Genomic DNA, 15698 nt, shown 5'->3' with positions numbered 1-15698 from the left:
GTTTGAGTGAAACGGCTGGGGTTGACTTTCTCCTTTACCACTTCACACGGAAACGAAAATATGTATGTCTATATATATATATATATATAAAAGAAATGAAATGATTTGTACAAACAAGTTTCGTGCAGGTTTTTGTTAAAAAAATAAATAAATCCTATCTTGAAAAAATGTAAAAATATATATATATTTTTAATGAAATTCATATTTTTATAAAAGACTTATACAAGATTTGTGTATTTAAAATTTGTAGGTAACATTAGTCAAATAAGAATAGATCAGCACTGCAGAAGCCTCCAAGGAATTGCAAGACGACCCTACGTACGTACCCTTCATCGTTCTAACATGGAGGGACGATACAAATTTGGACCATTTCTGTCATAGTGGGCGGGGGATGGTTGGGTAAGCAATAATGTTGATCGATCCTTTTCATCACAAAGCTCTTCATCCTCTCGGCATCTATCTGTATTTTATTGAAGTTACATATTATATGAGTAATCTCTGAAGATGGCACCTTTTTCTAATTTTACGGTGATTTTTTTCAACGAAACGATTTGTTTTACCTTTGTCCACAAAAACAGAGATTTCGCATGTAGATTGAATGGAAATAGCGCATTTTCAAGAAAATAAAAGAAAATTAGCGTCTCAACATGGGAACACCACCACCATGACTCCTAGGCCACCAGAACCTGAGGGCATTTACTCGCATCACTTTCTTGATAGGTACACCTTGAAAATAGGACCTGTTTCTTGGGCTCGTGCCATTGCAGCACAACAAAACCGCTTCTAAGCGGTCGGGCTGGTAAAGGGCTGTTTACAGCCAGCCAATAGAATTTAGACACGTCAGTTATTACATCTTAATACAAGTAGAACCGGTTACACAGGATGGAAGGCAACAATCTGAAACCGAGTGAAAAGAACACGGCCATCTCTGAAATCGAGTGAAAAGAAAGCAGCCCCCTCTCTAAACTCGAACGATGATGAACCTCACCCCCAACATTTTTCCACCTGAGCGCCGTCCACCTCGCCGACGCCACCTCCACCAGTCCACCACCTCGATTCCGAGGCTGAGTCGTGCTTGGTTTGCCCATGATTTTAGTCGGGCACGAAGCCGATATTCACGTCCAAGCCTGAGCGCCAACCACCTCCCGACGCCACCTCCACCAGTCCAGCACGATTCCGAGGCTGCCACCTCTGCCAGTGGGCTTTGATTCCGAGGCTGCCATTTCCACCACAATGCCTGAAAGTCGACCGATTGTTGACGCCCAGGTAAAAACGATTTTCCGCACACTTTGTGTTTCTTTATTTTTTTTGAATCGGTTTATTTATTTTTTGAATCGGTTTAAAGCTTTGTTAAAAACGTTTAAAGCATGTTGTCAAGTTTACACAGAGCTGGGAGATTGATGAAAATATCTTACCTCGGCCTGCAAGTCATGACTTCGAGAATGCACGAGAAAGAAACAATAAATCGTGAATCAAATGTCCAATACATAACTACTTGATAGTCCAATACAAAAGATGTGGGGTGCAGATGGGGGGAGGGAACAGAGAGGAGAGTTTCCCGTGGGGTTCAAATGGGGGAGGGAACAGAGACGCAAATGCCATTTTTGTTTAGTGAGATGGGGTCAGGAACGCAGACGCAGATGGGAGAGAGGGAGAAAAGGTATAAAGAGGGAGATGGTTCCTTGTGGTAAGGTTTATCTGCCCTAAATTAAAATTGCATACGTGTCTAAGCTGGAACAAATTGTTTTTCAGATTAAAATAAACCTCTTTTTGACTGAAATGCATCGTTCAAAGTCTGCAAGTTCATTTCTTTGTGTGAATTTTCTGAGACCCGTTAATACTTTTGTCGACAGTTCCTTCATTTTATTTTCTTTTAGTTTTTTGTCTATTTGTTTTGGTTCATATTCAACCAGAACTATACATGTTAAAGAGAAGTTTTTTGTTTTGGTAGAAACAACTTGTTATCTGGTTGAAGAATTAGGATTTTAACGCAAAGTGAGGAGAAGCAAGCTTTGCTTGACTTTGTGAACAAGTAGACATATGTGGGTTTTGCTGTGAGAAGATGAGACAAGGGAGAGGAGGGAGGGGAGAGGATGGGCTCGTTCAGTGGGTGCAAGTTTTCACTTGAGATGCAAGTACATCAAAATTAGAATGGGGAGTCTACTTGTCAACAGCACATTAGAGGGCTGTTATTTGATGATTATTAGACCGACCGGTCTAAAGTTATTCTTGGGAAAGAAAGGAATTTATTCATCATCATGGTTTATCTGATATGATGATTACAATGGCCCACCAATTGTTCAAAGTATGCTCTACTTTTACTCCATACTCCATACTCAATAGCGATCACAGGACCATGATACCATTCATCTTGAGTGCAATTCTACAGAATAAACATAGAAAAAAAGAAGCACCTCAACCCAAGTGCCCCCAACCCCTCCCCCCAAAAAAGGAAGTACTTCAATGTGACACCAGAAAGGATCCTGCAACAAACAAATTGGTAAACTAGACGTATCTGAAAACCTGCAATGAAGTTAATAATAACAAAATAGGAAATATTTCTTATTAATAATTTATGTAAAATTAAAAAAACAAAGATAAGAAAAAGGTCAAAATGGTAACCCTTGAAAGTCTCTATTTTCAACTTAATTGCAAGTTATTTAACTTCTTAGAAGTTCTATATTTCATTATCGTTCTTAAATTAAACACTTGAGTAATTCCAATAATATGCAGTTTGTATTACAAATATTAAGATGAAATATATATTTTTTTAATGTAAATATAACCATAGAAATAGCCCATGTACTGACTTGTATTTCTTACTTTGACACAAAGGACAAAACAATGAGTTCTGATAGTGATGAAGTTGAGATATTGATGAGTAACACAAGTGTACAAGGTGGTGTGAATTTAGAAGATGTGAATTTGGAAGATGTGAATTTAGAAAATATTGTTAATTTGGAAGATGGAGTCCAAGTGGAAGATGGAGCGAATGTTGATGGAGGAGCCAATGTCATTTCCTCATCGAGTAGTGGTCCTTCGGAGCCATTCATTGGTATGTTATTTGAGGATGTGGAAGACGCCCACATGTTACTTGATTCCGAGCTAGTAGTAGAGTTCTTGAGAAATTACATGTTTATTGGAAGCTTTGTTAAATTTTGTATATTGGTAGATGGAGGTTGTTAAATTCCGAATAGATGGAAATTAAGTTAGTCAATTTTATTTGGGCGGAAGCTTTGTACAATTTTATTTTTTGGTAACTTGGTTGTTAAATTTTGTTAAAAACAATTCTAAGTTAAATTTTATTTGGGCGGAAGTTTTGTTAAATGGAAACTTTGATTATTTTGTTTTTGGAAGATGCATTTTGTGCCATTATATTTTTTGGAAGCTTTGATAGCCGTATCGAATTGGAAGCTTTGTATGTATGGAGAAAATTGAGCTAAGGACATGCAGAATTTAGTCGGGTTGCTAAAAACATGCAGGTTGTTAGGATTTTGTCTTCCAAAAACATGCAGGTTGTTATTTTTTTTAGAGTCCAGCGGCACCCTTATGATTATAAGGGTAGAGAGAACATGCTTGATTTAAGGGTCAATTGTTAGCCGTAGTAATGGATGGGTAAAAATGTAACGTGCAGGTATAACATAGCAGGGTATTTTTCAGCATTTGAACATTGCAATTTATTCCAAAAAATTCCACTCAACAAGATAGATGGACTTAGAGAATAAACTAACCAAAACATCCAGCTACATCCAGTTACATAAACTAACCATCCAGTTACATAAAGGGCCAACAAGTTACATCCAGTTACATAAACTAACCATCCAGTTACATCTGTTCAAGTTACACTAACTAACCAAAACATGTCTTAAATTACACTAACCAAGACGTCTTAAATTACAGCACAAACCAAAAAAAATAAAACCATGACAAAATTAACACAATCAAGACTCTATTGTACTTCTTCTCCATTGATTTGAATCTAGTTTGTTCAATGCGTAGACGCTCATGAAGTACCCTCTCGTTTCTTCGTTCCGCTAACTCTAATGTCAGCTTACAGCAGTTGTTTTGGTCACTTTGAAGATCAATCCACTCAAAAAATTCACATTGTTGCTTCATTTTATAATTTGGACAATTGTAAAATCTTCTACCAAAACTATTGGATTTTCTTGAAATCCGTAACGATGCTTGGCATCCACAATAGCAGAATGGTCGCTCAACACACGCTTTGTCTTCCCCTTTTCCAGTACACTCACTTGAAGCAGAAGAGGAGGCCATTCTCTAGAACTTGCTGTAAAAAAGAGGCATGAAAATCTATACTAAAAAAGAACCAAGCAGCTAATAAATTTCACAAAATGTTAACACAAACTAACCAAGCAGAGTAAAAAATTCTGAGAATGTTAACACAATATTCCAACTTGAACATAAAGACATCGAGAAGCAAGAAAAATTTCAGTGTAGAAAAAGGGAAGGCATGCATATGTTTGCTTGTTTTTCTTGCCTACAAACACCAAAGTTCTCTATGCCACACTTACATCAGCAACCAAAGTACAACATATCACAACTGCAAGTATCATTATTTTAGTACATACATTTTTAATTTCATGTAATGTTTGCTCATTTTTAATTAAAAAAAAAAGGAAAGAAAAAGAAGTCAACCATATTAACACGACTCTGGGTGTCTTAGGCGTTGGGATGGTCCCATGATGGTGCAATTGTTCTTGCACTTAAATTAAGGTTGTCACATTGCTCGGGAGTCGGCAATTACTAGTCTACGCAAACCATATGAAGAATCTGAAACAAAATTCTTCTCCATGAAAGGTCACTTATATTGAAGACAGGAGAATTCCTACAGTTTATGTTAATGTATACATTCAAGCCGCAATCCTACAGCGCAGCTCGAGTCCTCTGCTAAATATGTCAAGATAAAGACTCAAACAGGTCAGTCCAGAGCAGAAGCAAATATAACACCCATACACCGAATCATCTTCACCGAAAATCATCACTTCCACCCGTGCTCGTGCCCTTCCACCCAACGAGGCTAGAAGGAATTCTCTACTACATTGAATATATATTCAATAAGTAGGAGCAATATCAAATTTCCATTTCCATTTTACCATATATACAAGAATGACTTACCTCCTCCTGGATTTGCGCTCTCTCTTTCCACCATTCATAAACCTCACTCTGATGCTCCTCTTATCCAAGACAAGCCTTGGCCTCAAGATCATGTCATCTTGACGTTTTGATCCTTGCCCATCCCCTTTTTCTTCTCTTTCTTGTCACTCTCATTCTGCTCTTCCTTTCCATATCTGTGAAGCTTCCCCTCACTCTCACTATGCAGCCAATCCGCTTGCGTGTGGGAGATTTCTCTCTGCCATTGACTCTTTCCATGTTGGCTTCACTCATTTTCCCGCCGTCACTCTTCTGAGTGATCATCACTCATTTAAGCAACAAAGTTAATTTTCTTTTCTAAATGAGTTTTCTGACCCAATTCTGAGATCCAATTTCATAAATTTGGGGCTAAATTTCAAATTTTAGATCGAGACTACAAATCCTAAAAATTTCATGACTATTTCATAACTATTTGTATATTCACGAATTGAAGTGTGTGTACGTGAGTGGTGGTGACAATCTGAGTGTGAAATCAGTGGCTGGAAAAATGCTTACCGGCGTCGAAATCGTAGAGAAGAAGACACGAGCATGATTCGCGGCGAAGTATTTCCCGATTCGCTCCTTCACCTGCGACGGCACGAGCACGATTCGCTCCTTCGGCGAAGTATTTCCCGACTCGCTCCTTCACCTGCAACGGCACGAGCACGAGCACGCGTTCGGGGTTCGAACTATACGATTCTAGGTCTCATTGGGTGGAAGGGCACGAGCACAGGTGGAAGTGATGATTTCGGTGAGGATGATTCGATGTATCAAAAGTCTACATTAGTTCAGGTGGAAGACTTACGTGTCAAAATATTATTGGGTGGCTGTTAAATGGGAAAAGCCAACCCGACCAGCTAGAAGGAATTCTCGCAGCACAAACCATCTTTCCACCTCCTCACAGATGACAAATCCAACTTGTGATTAAAGTAGCTATGACTGAAAAATAAAATATAAATATAAATCTAAGGAAAAGTTTAGTTGTAAATATATTTATGTATTAATATGTACACTAATTTATTATGATTAGTTAAAAAATAGATTTTATTAAAAACAGTGTTACTTTAATTTTTAAGTATGAAATAATCAGTATTGATACATAAATTAGTATGTAATTTTACTTGTACGTAGCAAAATTCTAAACATAAATATGAGAGAGAGAGAGAGAGAGAGAGAGAGAGAGAGAGAGATTTTGATGCTCTCCAGCCGAACAAGAACGCTGGAGATCGGAGAACCAATCCCATGATCATTTATTCATTAACAAGCTGAAAAATCTTGAAAAGAAGAAAACTTTAGATTAATAATAGTTGTGCAATATACATATTTTATTTTCGCAATCTCCAAAATTGATTGATCGCCATTAAAAACAAAAGAATCGAACATACCATATTAATGTTTATTGTTAATGAAGAAGTATCGTAAATACTCTCTTTAACTGATCTAAATTATATAGATATGTGATATATTTACTATTATTTAGTCCAGAAAATATTGAGAAGCAGAAAGGAGTGTAAGGATTGATTTGGAAGTAGATTACAGCCAATAACTCTAAAATACAAAAATTCATATACTAATTTTAATATCACCCACATCAAGCTGAGCAGCAATTTCTTCCAAATGCTTCTTGACGCTCATATCAATCAGCTTGGAGCCAGCATTCCCATACCTGACGGTGAATCCGGCCAACAAGCTCGGGTCAATCAGGGTCTTGATCCTCACGTTCTTGGCTCCAGTCAGCTTCTGCACCTGCTTTGCGATCTGGGCCAAGTGATGCGACTCCAGCTTCACCACTGAGCTCACCACCGCCACCTCCGTGTCGGTCAGCTTGTTGTAAACCACCTCGAACTCCTTCACGATCTCCTGGATCAGGTCGATCCTCTTGCCGTCCACCAGGATGTTGAGAAAGTTGGTCGTGTGGGGCTGGAGGCCCGACGACGCCGATATTTCGTCGATCACCTTGCGCTTCTTCTCCTCGTCGATGGTGGGGTTGACGAAGAAATCGTACACCTGCTGGTCCGAGAAAATCTTCTCAATCTTCTCGATGTCTGCGCTGGTCGTGTCGAGGGTGTTCTTGGACTTCGAGACGTCGGCGAGAGCCAAGGCGTAGCTTCCGGCGGCTGCGGAGGACATTCTGGCGCCACCCTTACCATTAGAAACAAAGAGTCTCAGTTTGAGTCTTAGAGATGGGAATGCGGTGGAGAAAGAGAGGCTGTGGGTTAAGGTTCTTGGGATTCTAGCGGACACTGGAGATTTGGGGGATTGGAGGGAGATAGGGGTGTGTTGGAGGACGGCCATGGTTGTTGGTGGCGGATTGCTTTGGCTGAGGCTGTGGGTGGAGGAAGTGTATTGGCGAGTTCGGTGACATACTGATACGGTGGCTAAAATATGAGAACAGTATATTGAATTTTTTTTATTTTTTGAAACAGTATCTTAAATTATTTGGTGCAAAAGCGTAGCCGCTTATCCACAAAAGATAAGGAGTTGACACGCGTATGCATTTCAATGTGTCGGAGATTTTTATTCAAGAGAAGCCTCATTTAATTTTAGAGCATGCTACGGCACCACTGATAGCTTCAGTTAGGTTTTAAAAAAAAAAAAAAAAAAAATTTACATTAATTTTTTAATATTTTTAAATATTTAAAAAAATATAAAAAAAGTTATAATAATATTAAACAATTTTTTCTTAATCACTAAAAAAAATTTGGAGAACAATAGCTCTCACGGAGATCTAACATTATTTTTTAATTTTAGGTGATTTATTATTTTTATTTATTTAAATATACATATTTTCATATCAATATATATGTATTTAAATAGAAGGTACTCGTCATAAAGAGAGAAGCCCTGAGTTCTCTCCTTCTCTCATCTCTCTCTTTTCTAAAAAATTAAGGTGTCTAAATCTGATTTTTGCTAGAATTTTTCTCTCTCTTCCTCCCTCACATTTTCTTCCTTCCTCTATCCATCCATTTTGTCTATCAAGACAGCTCTTTTTACTTAATTTTATTTTGTTTCATTCAAGATCAAAAAAGATATATTTATAACTTTTCAACAACTCTAAAGAAATATGTATAGCTCAAGTAAACTCTCAAGCAACAGATTGTTTGAAAGAAAGTTGCGGTTTTAAAAAAATCATCACGAGTGGTCCTCACACACCACCCTTTTCTAACAGTTCTTTTCACCACACGTGCCAAATCACTGAACTTGCCACCACCATATATTTTCAAATTTGACCATTGTGGCTAAAAAAAGATAAGCATCTTGCCTTCATGCAGAGTCACAAATTTCAAAATCTATCGGCATTAATTTAAATTTTAATCTATTATTTTTCACATCTATCTTACTGCTTTCTTTTTTTTATTTTCTTATTGTTAATAATAAAAAAAAAAAAAAAGTTAAGTCATCTCCTTTTATGAATGGTGAGATTAAACTCTCTCTTGAAAGCTTGTATGTAAAGAGTATTAGTAATAACAAAAACCAAACCAATTACAAAATAAAATAGTGGACTGGTAAAATTTCAAATGTATTATTTTGATTTATGATGTCATATTTGATATGGGGACATCTCAAAATACATCTGTTCATGAATGTAAATTTATTAATGAATGAATGATGACAGTTTTCTTTAAAAAAATAGAAGAATAAAAATAATAACTCATATATTAATACATAGTATAAGAAATAATAAGTAGAATTTTTATTTAATTTAGTTTTTTTTATTTTTGTTCTACTTTTCAACCTCAAATGCTCCCCCACCGAGCATTCTCTAATCTTACCATGATATATCATGCTGTTAAAAAGCAATCTTTACCTTAATAATCTCAAAACATAAAATATTTTATGCAATCAAATGATGATACCGCAAAAACAGAATCCTCAAGGACCGGATGCAATCAAACGATAGTCCGACATGGGAATGGGGTAGTTGATCGGAAGTTGGGCTCAAAACACTTAATAAAGAAAGTAATGGACTATGGGGCTAGAAAATCGGCCCACGTAAGCCCGAAGGTTTTCTAATTGCCAGAGAGGGGCGTGATGAAAAAGTAAAATGGCAAACAACAAAGAGAAATGCTAAATCGCGCATCATTTTAACCGCACTTTTATTTTATTTTTTTAATGACAAAGAAAATAATTATTAATAAATTTATATATATTTTTATTTCTTTTTAAAATAAATTAATCTTTTGGGTTAAAATTAATCTTTTGGGTTTGATTTTTTGAAATTTTGGCTCAAAGAGGCCATTTTTTTAAATTTTATTTTCAAAAGTTCTTCGAGCCCTAATGATCGATGTAACTGGTAAGGACAAATTAACATCAAACGCGTCAACTTTAGTTAATGTCAAAAGTTTAATAATTACCATGTAAGTTGATCCAAAATAATATTGTAATCAATACTTGGTAAAAAGTCAAGCTTAGCAATGGCGAACTTATTGCTCCAAGTTTTGACACATATATATATGGTGGGTAAACCATAATGGGATGTGACAGACGATGTGCAGCTCATACCCATCTTTCTCATACTTCCCGCATATCTCTGCGCATGGTGCTGCTAGTGGTATGGTCTTCAGTCACGTTCAAAGATAGCACCGATTACTTAAGAGCATGTCATTTCCGACTACCTTTTATATGTATGTGATATGAAATTCTGGAAAAATATTTTCTCCAATTAAAAAGAGATGGTTATATAAAGTTTATCTTAATGTCTGTCCAAATCTAGAATTTAGAATTAGGATTTTGGACCTCGAGTGAAAAGAAATAAATACATTAAATAGGTCTTATAGTATTATTGAATTTTGTAGAGTCTGGTCTGTTGTTGTGGTGGCCAATTTGATGACCGAGCCAGCAAGATCTTATCACCCTTTTTTTTTTGTTTTTTTGTATGGAGTTTCAATTAGGCTTGTCTATGTCCGTTAGACTTTGGGCAGCTCTTAAGAAAAATTTTGGTGTTGTTTTTAACTTAGGAAGCGCTAGAGAGTTCGGTTGAAATACATCTGATAATTCATTCGAATGAAATTAAGTAGAGAATTTTTTCGACAGTTGCTCGACAAGTTGTTCGAGTAATTATTAGATAGAAAGTTCACTCAAACGAATAGAGTAAAAAGTGAATATTAAGATTTTTATAATATGATATTATAAATATGTATTTAATGAATAATATAATTTATTCTTAATAATAAATTTTACTCCAAAATATATTTTATTTATCATAATAATAATAATAATAATAAAATCTCTTACAATTCTATATAAAAGTAGACACTAATTTGTCTGATGGTGTTAATTTTACAACGTGCATGTGATTGATTGATTGATTTTCCTTGTTTGCCTTCAACCTTTTTCTGTCGTAGTTTTCAAAACAGTACTTGTTACTGCTTAAACATTACGAGGCTCGTTTTATGCGCTTCTTTCTTTTCACTTGACTTGGAGAATCTTGGTCCAGAAATTCTAGATTCGAACAGGGCCTAAACGCGTTGGAACGAGTGCTTTGAAACTTGGTGAAAATGAAAGATGCATTTTCTCCCTTGGTAGACTTGTAGTACTGCATTTCCAAGAACGAAACAAAGCTGTCTTCCTCCTTTGCTATTAGAAACTTATTGTAACTTGCACCAACAGCTTAGGACATATATAGCACTTAAACACAAAAAAGTAAAGCTTGATTTGATTACAAATACGGGTACGCATGTCTGTCTGTCTGTCACGTACATCAATAATATTGTTTAAACTCTATCTCAGAAAAATATATGGTTGAGCATTCACATCTTATTATCTATAAAATTATTTATAATTTAATTAAAAAATACATTCTTTAAAATTTTTTCTTAAATTTTATCTATCTTTCAAAAACTTTCTACATTTCATTTCCTATCATTTCTCTATTCTATTAAAATAATATTTTTTTATTATATTTGTCTCTCACATTCCTTTATAAACTTAACTACAAATAATTTTATAAACTTAAAATAATAGTTTGGAGACAAATAATAGATCCTCATATTTGAAAATTCACTGTAACAACTTCATCCATTCATCCCAAAATAGAGAATGAGATGTAGGTGGTTTGGAATGAAATTTTTAAATATTTTCTCAAATTATGAAGAATCCGGTAATTTGAGACACCGCATAAGAATGCTCTAAAAAGTTAATTTTGGTAAGAAATCAGCTATATATATATATATGGTGTTTGAAGTATCCTTCCAACTTACATCTATATATATATATAGTGTTTGAAGTATCCTTCCAACTTACATCAAGCGGCGCCCCAAGGAATACCAATGTTGTTGTTTGTCTTTCTATATATAAATAAGAGTAATGTTACATATAGTATTTGTGAAGTATGCAACCTTCTTGTAATTATTAATTTTTAAAAAATGAGATCTATTATTAAAATATTATTTTTTTAGATAAATCTAATATTTACTCCCTTTTAAAAAAAAGTTAACAATAATAGCGAAATATACGATCACAAATATAATTTCTTTATAAACAAACGGAAAAATGCCGGAGAGGATCGAGCATTACTTGCATGCTGATTGCTGGGACGTTTTCTTTTACGTGATCAATGCGGCAAGAAACAAATACAAATCAAACCTTTAGACGTCAGCTTGACGCTGCATGCATGCAACATCCGTCCATTAATATATATATATATTTATAAATATTGTAACTACAAATAAATCTTATAATTTATGACTTTATTTTTATGAAATTTTTTTATTATAGTAACACTTATATATATGAGAAATAATATTTGCAGTCGTAGTTGTGTAAGCGGCGTGCAGTCGTTTTGAAAAAAATGAATTAATATAGAATTCACATAAAAAAACTAACTTTTTAATCGTGGACCCTACTTTTTTTCAAAACGATTGCTCAACGTTTACAATTCCATGACTATATGTAACATTGCTCTATATATATATATATGAATTATGATATATAAAATCTCAAATATACTAATCTTTTACATGATTTTTAAAAAATAATAGATCCCACTAAGAAAAAGTGAGGCTTGCATATTATTTTTAACGGTGAGGATCAGTTTTTTACAAAAGATTGATGTGAAGTTTGAACATTTGAAATTTATCTCTAACAGTACTCTCTCTCTCTCTCTCTCTCTCTCTCTATATATATATATAGACACTTCGTATGTACCAAAATCATCATCAGATCATGTGAAGATCTCATGCTTCATGCATGATCACGCAACGTTTACTTTGTATTTTTGTCTTTTGTTTTTTGTTTTTGACATACTGTCCGTAGAATTAAGGACTCAAATCTATATAAAAATTCCATTTGTTAGGTCTTTGCTTTTTTAAACTAAAAATTTTATTTACAGTTATTTTTAAATATTTTTTATATATTTTATTCATATGATTGATTATATATTTAAAAAAAATTAAAGTAACTAATTATATCAATAAAATATATATAAATTATATAAAAACGATTATATTATTCTTTTTAAAATGATGAAACGGGGGGTAGGGTCAATGATCCAGAAGATCATGCTTTCGTGTGATATATGTAAGGGGCAGGTCAAGTCTTCGTCTGAACGTATGGAATGGGCATGCGCGCAGTTGGAACAAACTCATTAATATTAGAGCATCAATATTGGCTTGGTCAAATGAGGTGCTTAGCCAAATTTTACATGATTTAGCTCAAAAATTCTTCACATTGAATTGGGCAAATCTAAAATAATTTGGACTTTTGCTATAGTGGTTGGCTAAGAGCATTCACATTGGCTTCATCAAAGCCATCTTCAAAATTTGATGAAAAGTACATATTTTCCATAAATTCATAACCTTTCTATCTATAACCTCACATTGGATTAGCTATTAGATTCATCAAAATAATAATATAATATTATTTTTAATAATAATATTTTAAAAAATATAATTTTTTTTTCATATTTTACAATTATACTAACCATATGTACATTAATAATTTAATTTGAGACTTAAATTATTGTTTCCTAACTAATTTTTTTCCTCAACCTAATTATCCAACAAACTCATTTTGCCAACCCTTCTTCTACCCAACAATTATATATACAATTTATGAAACAAATATATACATCTACAATTTGGAAAAATCACACTTAAGTGCAATATCAGTGGCCACCAATTCTTCTATACAAAGATATTGAAAACCCATAATGACAAGCTTTTATCTTGTTGCGTACATAAGTTTGGGAGTCCCTTCTCTATCCCACCATAATGACAGCCAATCCAGGAACGCTTCCAATGGACTCCTTCATCCTCCAGACCTCACAAGCTATTCTGGACATAATCTACCCTGCAATTGACTTACCATCAATTATTGCAGCAGTCTGCTCATTGGCTATAGTAAATGTCATTTATCAACCACAGATCTCAAACAAACAAAGCAGAAGGATAATATGAACCCTCAGAATAAAGATGAGAAAATGTGGAAATTCCAATGATCAAATTTAGTAATCAAACTGAGGGTAGAAGCATGATCAAACCTGGGACTTTGGACTGTTGACTGAAAATGTTATCAAGGTTGTGAGAATAGAATCTATAATATCTCATGTTAACCGCTGGGGAATCATACAAGAGAACTTTTTTAGCTTGATAAAGTGACTCAAGAAGAAGATATGATAAACAGGGAAAAAGAAAGAACCAAAATAATCAATCAACTTAATAACTAAATATCAAGAGAGTTCTAACACTAGATAATACAAGAAATCAATCCAGGAATATAGCCAACTCACGAGAAATCTTAAAAAGTTATGGCAAGTTAAAAGACAGTCAGCATCAACTCAGTAGTTGATGCCACAAAGACAGCTTGGTTAAGCATGATATATCCTTACCCCCAAAACAAATCCGTTTCTTTAACCTATTTAAACCCCAAATTCACATATAGTTTTCACACTCTTTAGCCATCAAATGACCAACCAAAAAATCCTTAAAACCCTCTTATTTGCAGCTACTTCTGCAATACTGTAACCTCCACTTTTTTCAAGAATTGCTTTCTTAGTCTTTAAATCCTATCTTTTAGAAAGCATATTTGTGAATTCAAAAATCAATACTACAAGCATCGATCAACAATCCCAAGCACTTGAACCACATAATTACCCTATTCCAACAAATAATTAGTTACACAGACTGCAAAATTTATCTTATCAGAAAAAATTCTCTTCTGAGCCTGCTCATTAGACAAAGCATTGACTGTTCAAACAATTCAGATATACAAGTTGTTGAGTAGATGCTTTCCTTCTAAATATGCACTTAACCACTAAATATTTATAAAATGGCATTGTTCAAAGATTTTTTTCTGAAAGAAAAAATGGGTACATGCACCCATGGCATAATAATCACAGGAATATAGAGTTCAATATCCAAGTTAGGGAAGCTGTTTGGGGATTGTAAAAGTTTCAAGAAATGGATAAAAGCAAAGCGAATCTTAATAGAAAAAAGCACGAATTATTAACCAACCTGGTAACAAGAAAAGGAATGTCACCAACAATAATAATTAAAAAAAAAAACACACACACACTCACGCACACAAAAGAAGGAAAAATTGAAGTAAAAGGCTACCGCTGCTTAGCAACCGCATTGATGGGTAAAAAAGTTACGAGTCCTTTCGCTGAAATTTGTAAAAAGAAAATTGAAAGGTTAGAAAAAGTGCTCGATTGAGCTCGGAGTTGAGAAACCTTGTGATTCAGAACAGAAATGCAAGAAAAATGCAAGAAAATACTCTCAAGTTGTGATTTCCTGGATTGGGCAGTGATTTCCTCAACCCCTCAAGAGCGATTTACTTGAACGACATCACTAAAATTTCCTTATGCTCCTCAAGCGTGATTTAGATTGAGAAGGGTGAGTTTATGAGGTTGGGTTTAGCAAAAACTAAATCAAAAATGGAGAGAAAGGGAGAGAGGGAGTATCGGGCTCTAGAGGGAAGAGAGAGAGATAGAGAAAGAGAAAAAGAAGAGAGAAAATGGAGAGCAAAAATTGAAAGAGAGAAATGAAATTTTTTTTTCGGATTCACAGGCGAAAGAAACGTCTGGGAGAGGAAGAAAGGCAGAGGAAGAGAAATGGTGAGAAAGAAACGGAATCACGGGCGAAAAGGAAAGGAGCAGTTGAAAGAAGTGATTTTATAATAAAATAATGTGATAGACGGTAAACAGTGAGTCTTCAAAGATGAAGGTGAAACTAAATTTACTGTAGCTCAAAGCTTGACTTTTACCGTTTGCCGAATCCAATGCCAGCGTTTTAACCTCCAAACCATTCAAATTTTGAAGTTTTCTTCATTTTACCGAGACCAATGCCAGTGCTCTAAAGATGGAAGACCACTATTCATTCATCAAACATTAAAATATTAATTTTTCATTCCAAACAAATAAATTAAATTAATTAGAATATAATTAACATTTAACATTTAGAATATAATTATTATTAACAATATTTTTTAATATTAATTGAATATAATATAATTATTATTAACATTTAACAATACTTTTTTTAATATTAATTTAATTAGAATATAATTACTATTAGCATTTAATAATACTTTTTTGTAATATTAATATT

The 15698-nt window shown here is 34.2% G+C and overlaps 1 protein-coding gene and 2 long non-coding RNA genes across 4 annotated transcripts; all 3 read right to left on the bottom strand.

Annotated features, from left to right (window-relative positions):
- Positions 1-3722: 3722 nt before the first annotated feature.
- On the bottom strand, positions 3723-6208 carry LOC122280353. Its single transcript, XR_006229887.1, has 2 exons — positions 5137-6208; positions 3723-4288 (listed from the first exon to the last, which is right to left on the bottom strand). It is a non-coding gene; the product is annotated as an uncharacterized LOC122280353 (long non-coding RNA).
- A 432-nt stretch (positions 6209-6640) lies between these two features.
- LOC122280352 (ATP synthase delta chain, chloroplastic) lies at positions 6641-7551 on the bottom strand. Its single transcript, XM_043091208.1, has one exon. It carries the CDS (start codon positions 7444-7446, stop codon positions 6715-6717), a length of 732 nt encoding a protein of 243 aa, XP_042947142.1. The 5' UTR covers positions 7447-7551; the 3' UTR covers positions 6641-6714.
- A 5623-nt stretch (positions 7552-13174) lies between these two features.
- On the bottom strand, positions 13175-15439 carry LOC122280982. Of its 2 annotated transcripts, XR_006230110.1 has the most exons (3): positions 14866-15427; positions 14706-14754; positions 13175-13440 (listed from the first exon to the last, which is right to left on the bottom strand). It is a non-coding gene; the product is annotated as an uncharacterized LOC122280982 (long non-coding RNA). The 2 variants fall into 2 exon arrangements; XR_006230109.1 differs by having other exon boundaries at positions 13175-14754; positions 14866-15439.
- Positions 15440-15698: the final 259 nt, after the last annotated feature.

This window comes from Carya illinoinensis, chromosome 11 (genome assembly GCF_018687715.1).
Source record: "Carya illinoinensis cultivar Pawnee chromosome 11, C.illinoinensisPawnee_v1, whole genome shotgun sequence".
Classification (NCBI taxonomy): Eukaryota; Viridiplantae; Streptophyta; class Magnoliopsida; order Fagales; family Juglandaceae; genus Carya; species Carya illinoinensis.
This window is presented reverse-complemented; position numbering and strand designations above follow the sequence as displayed.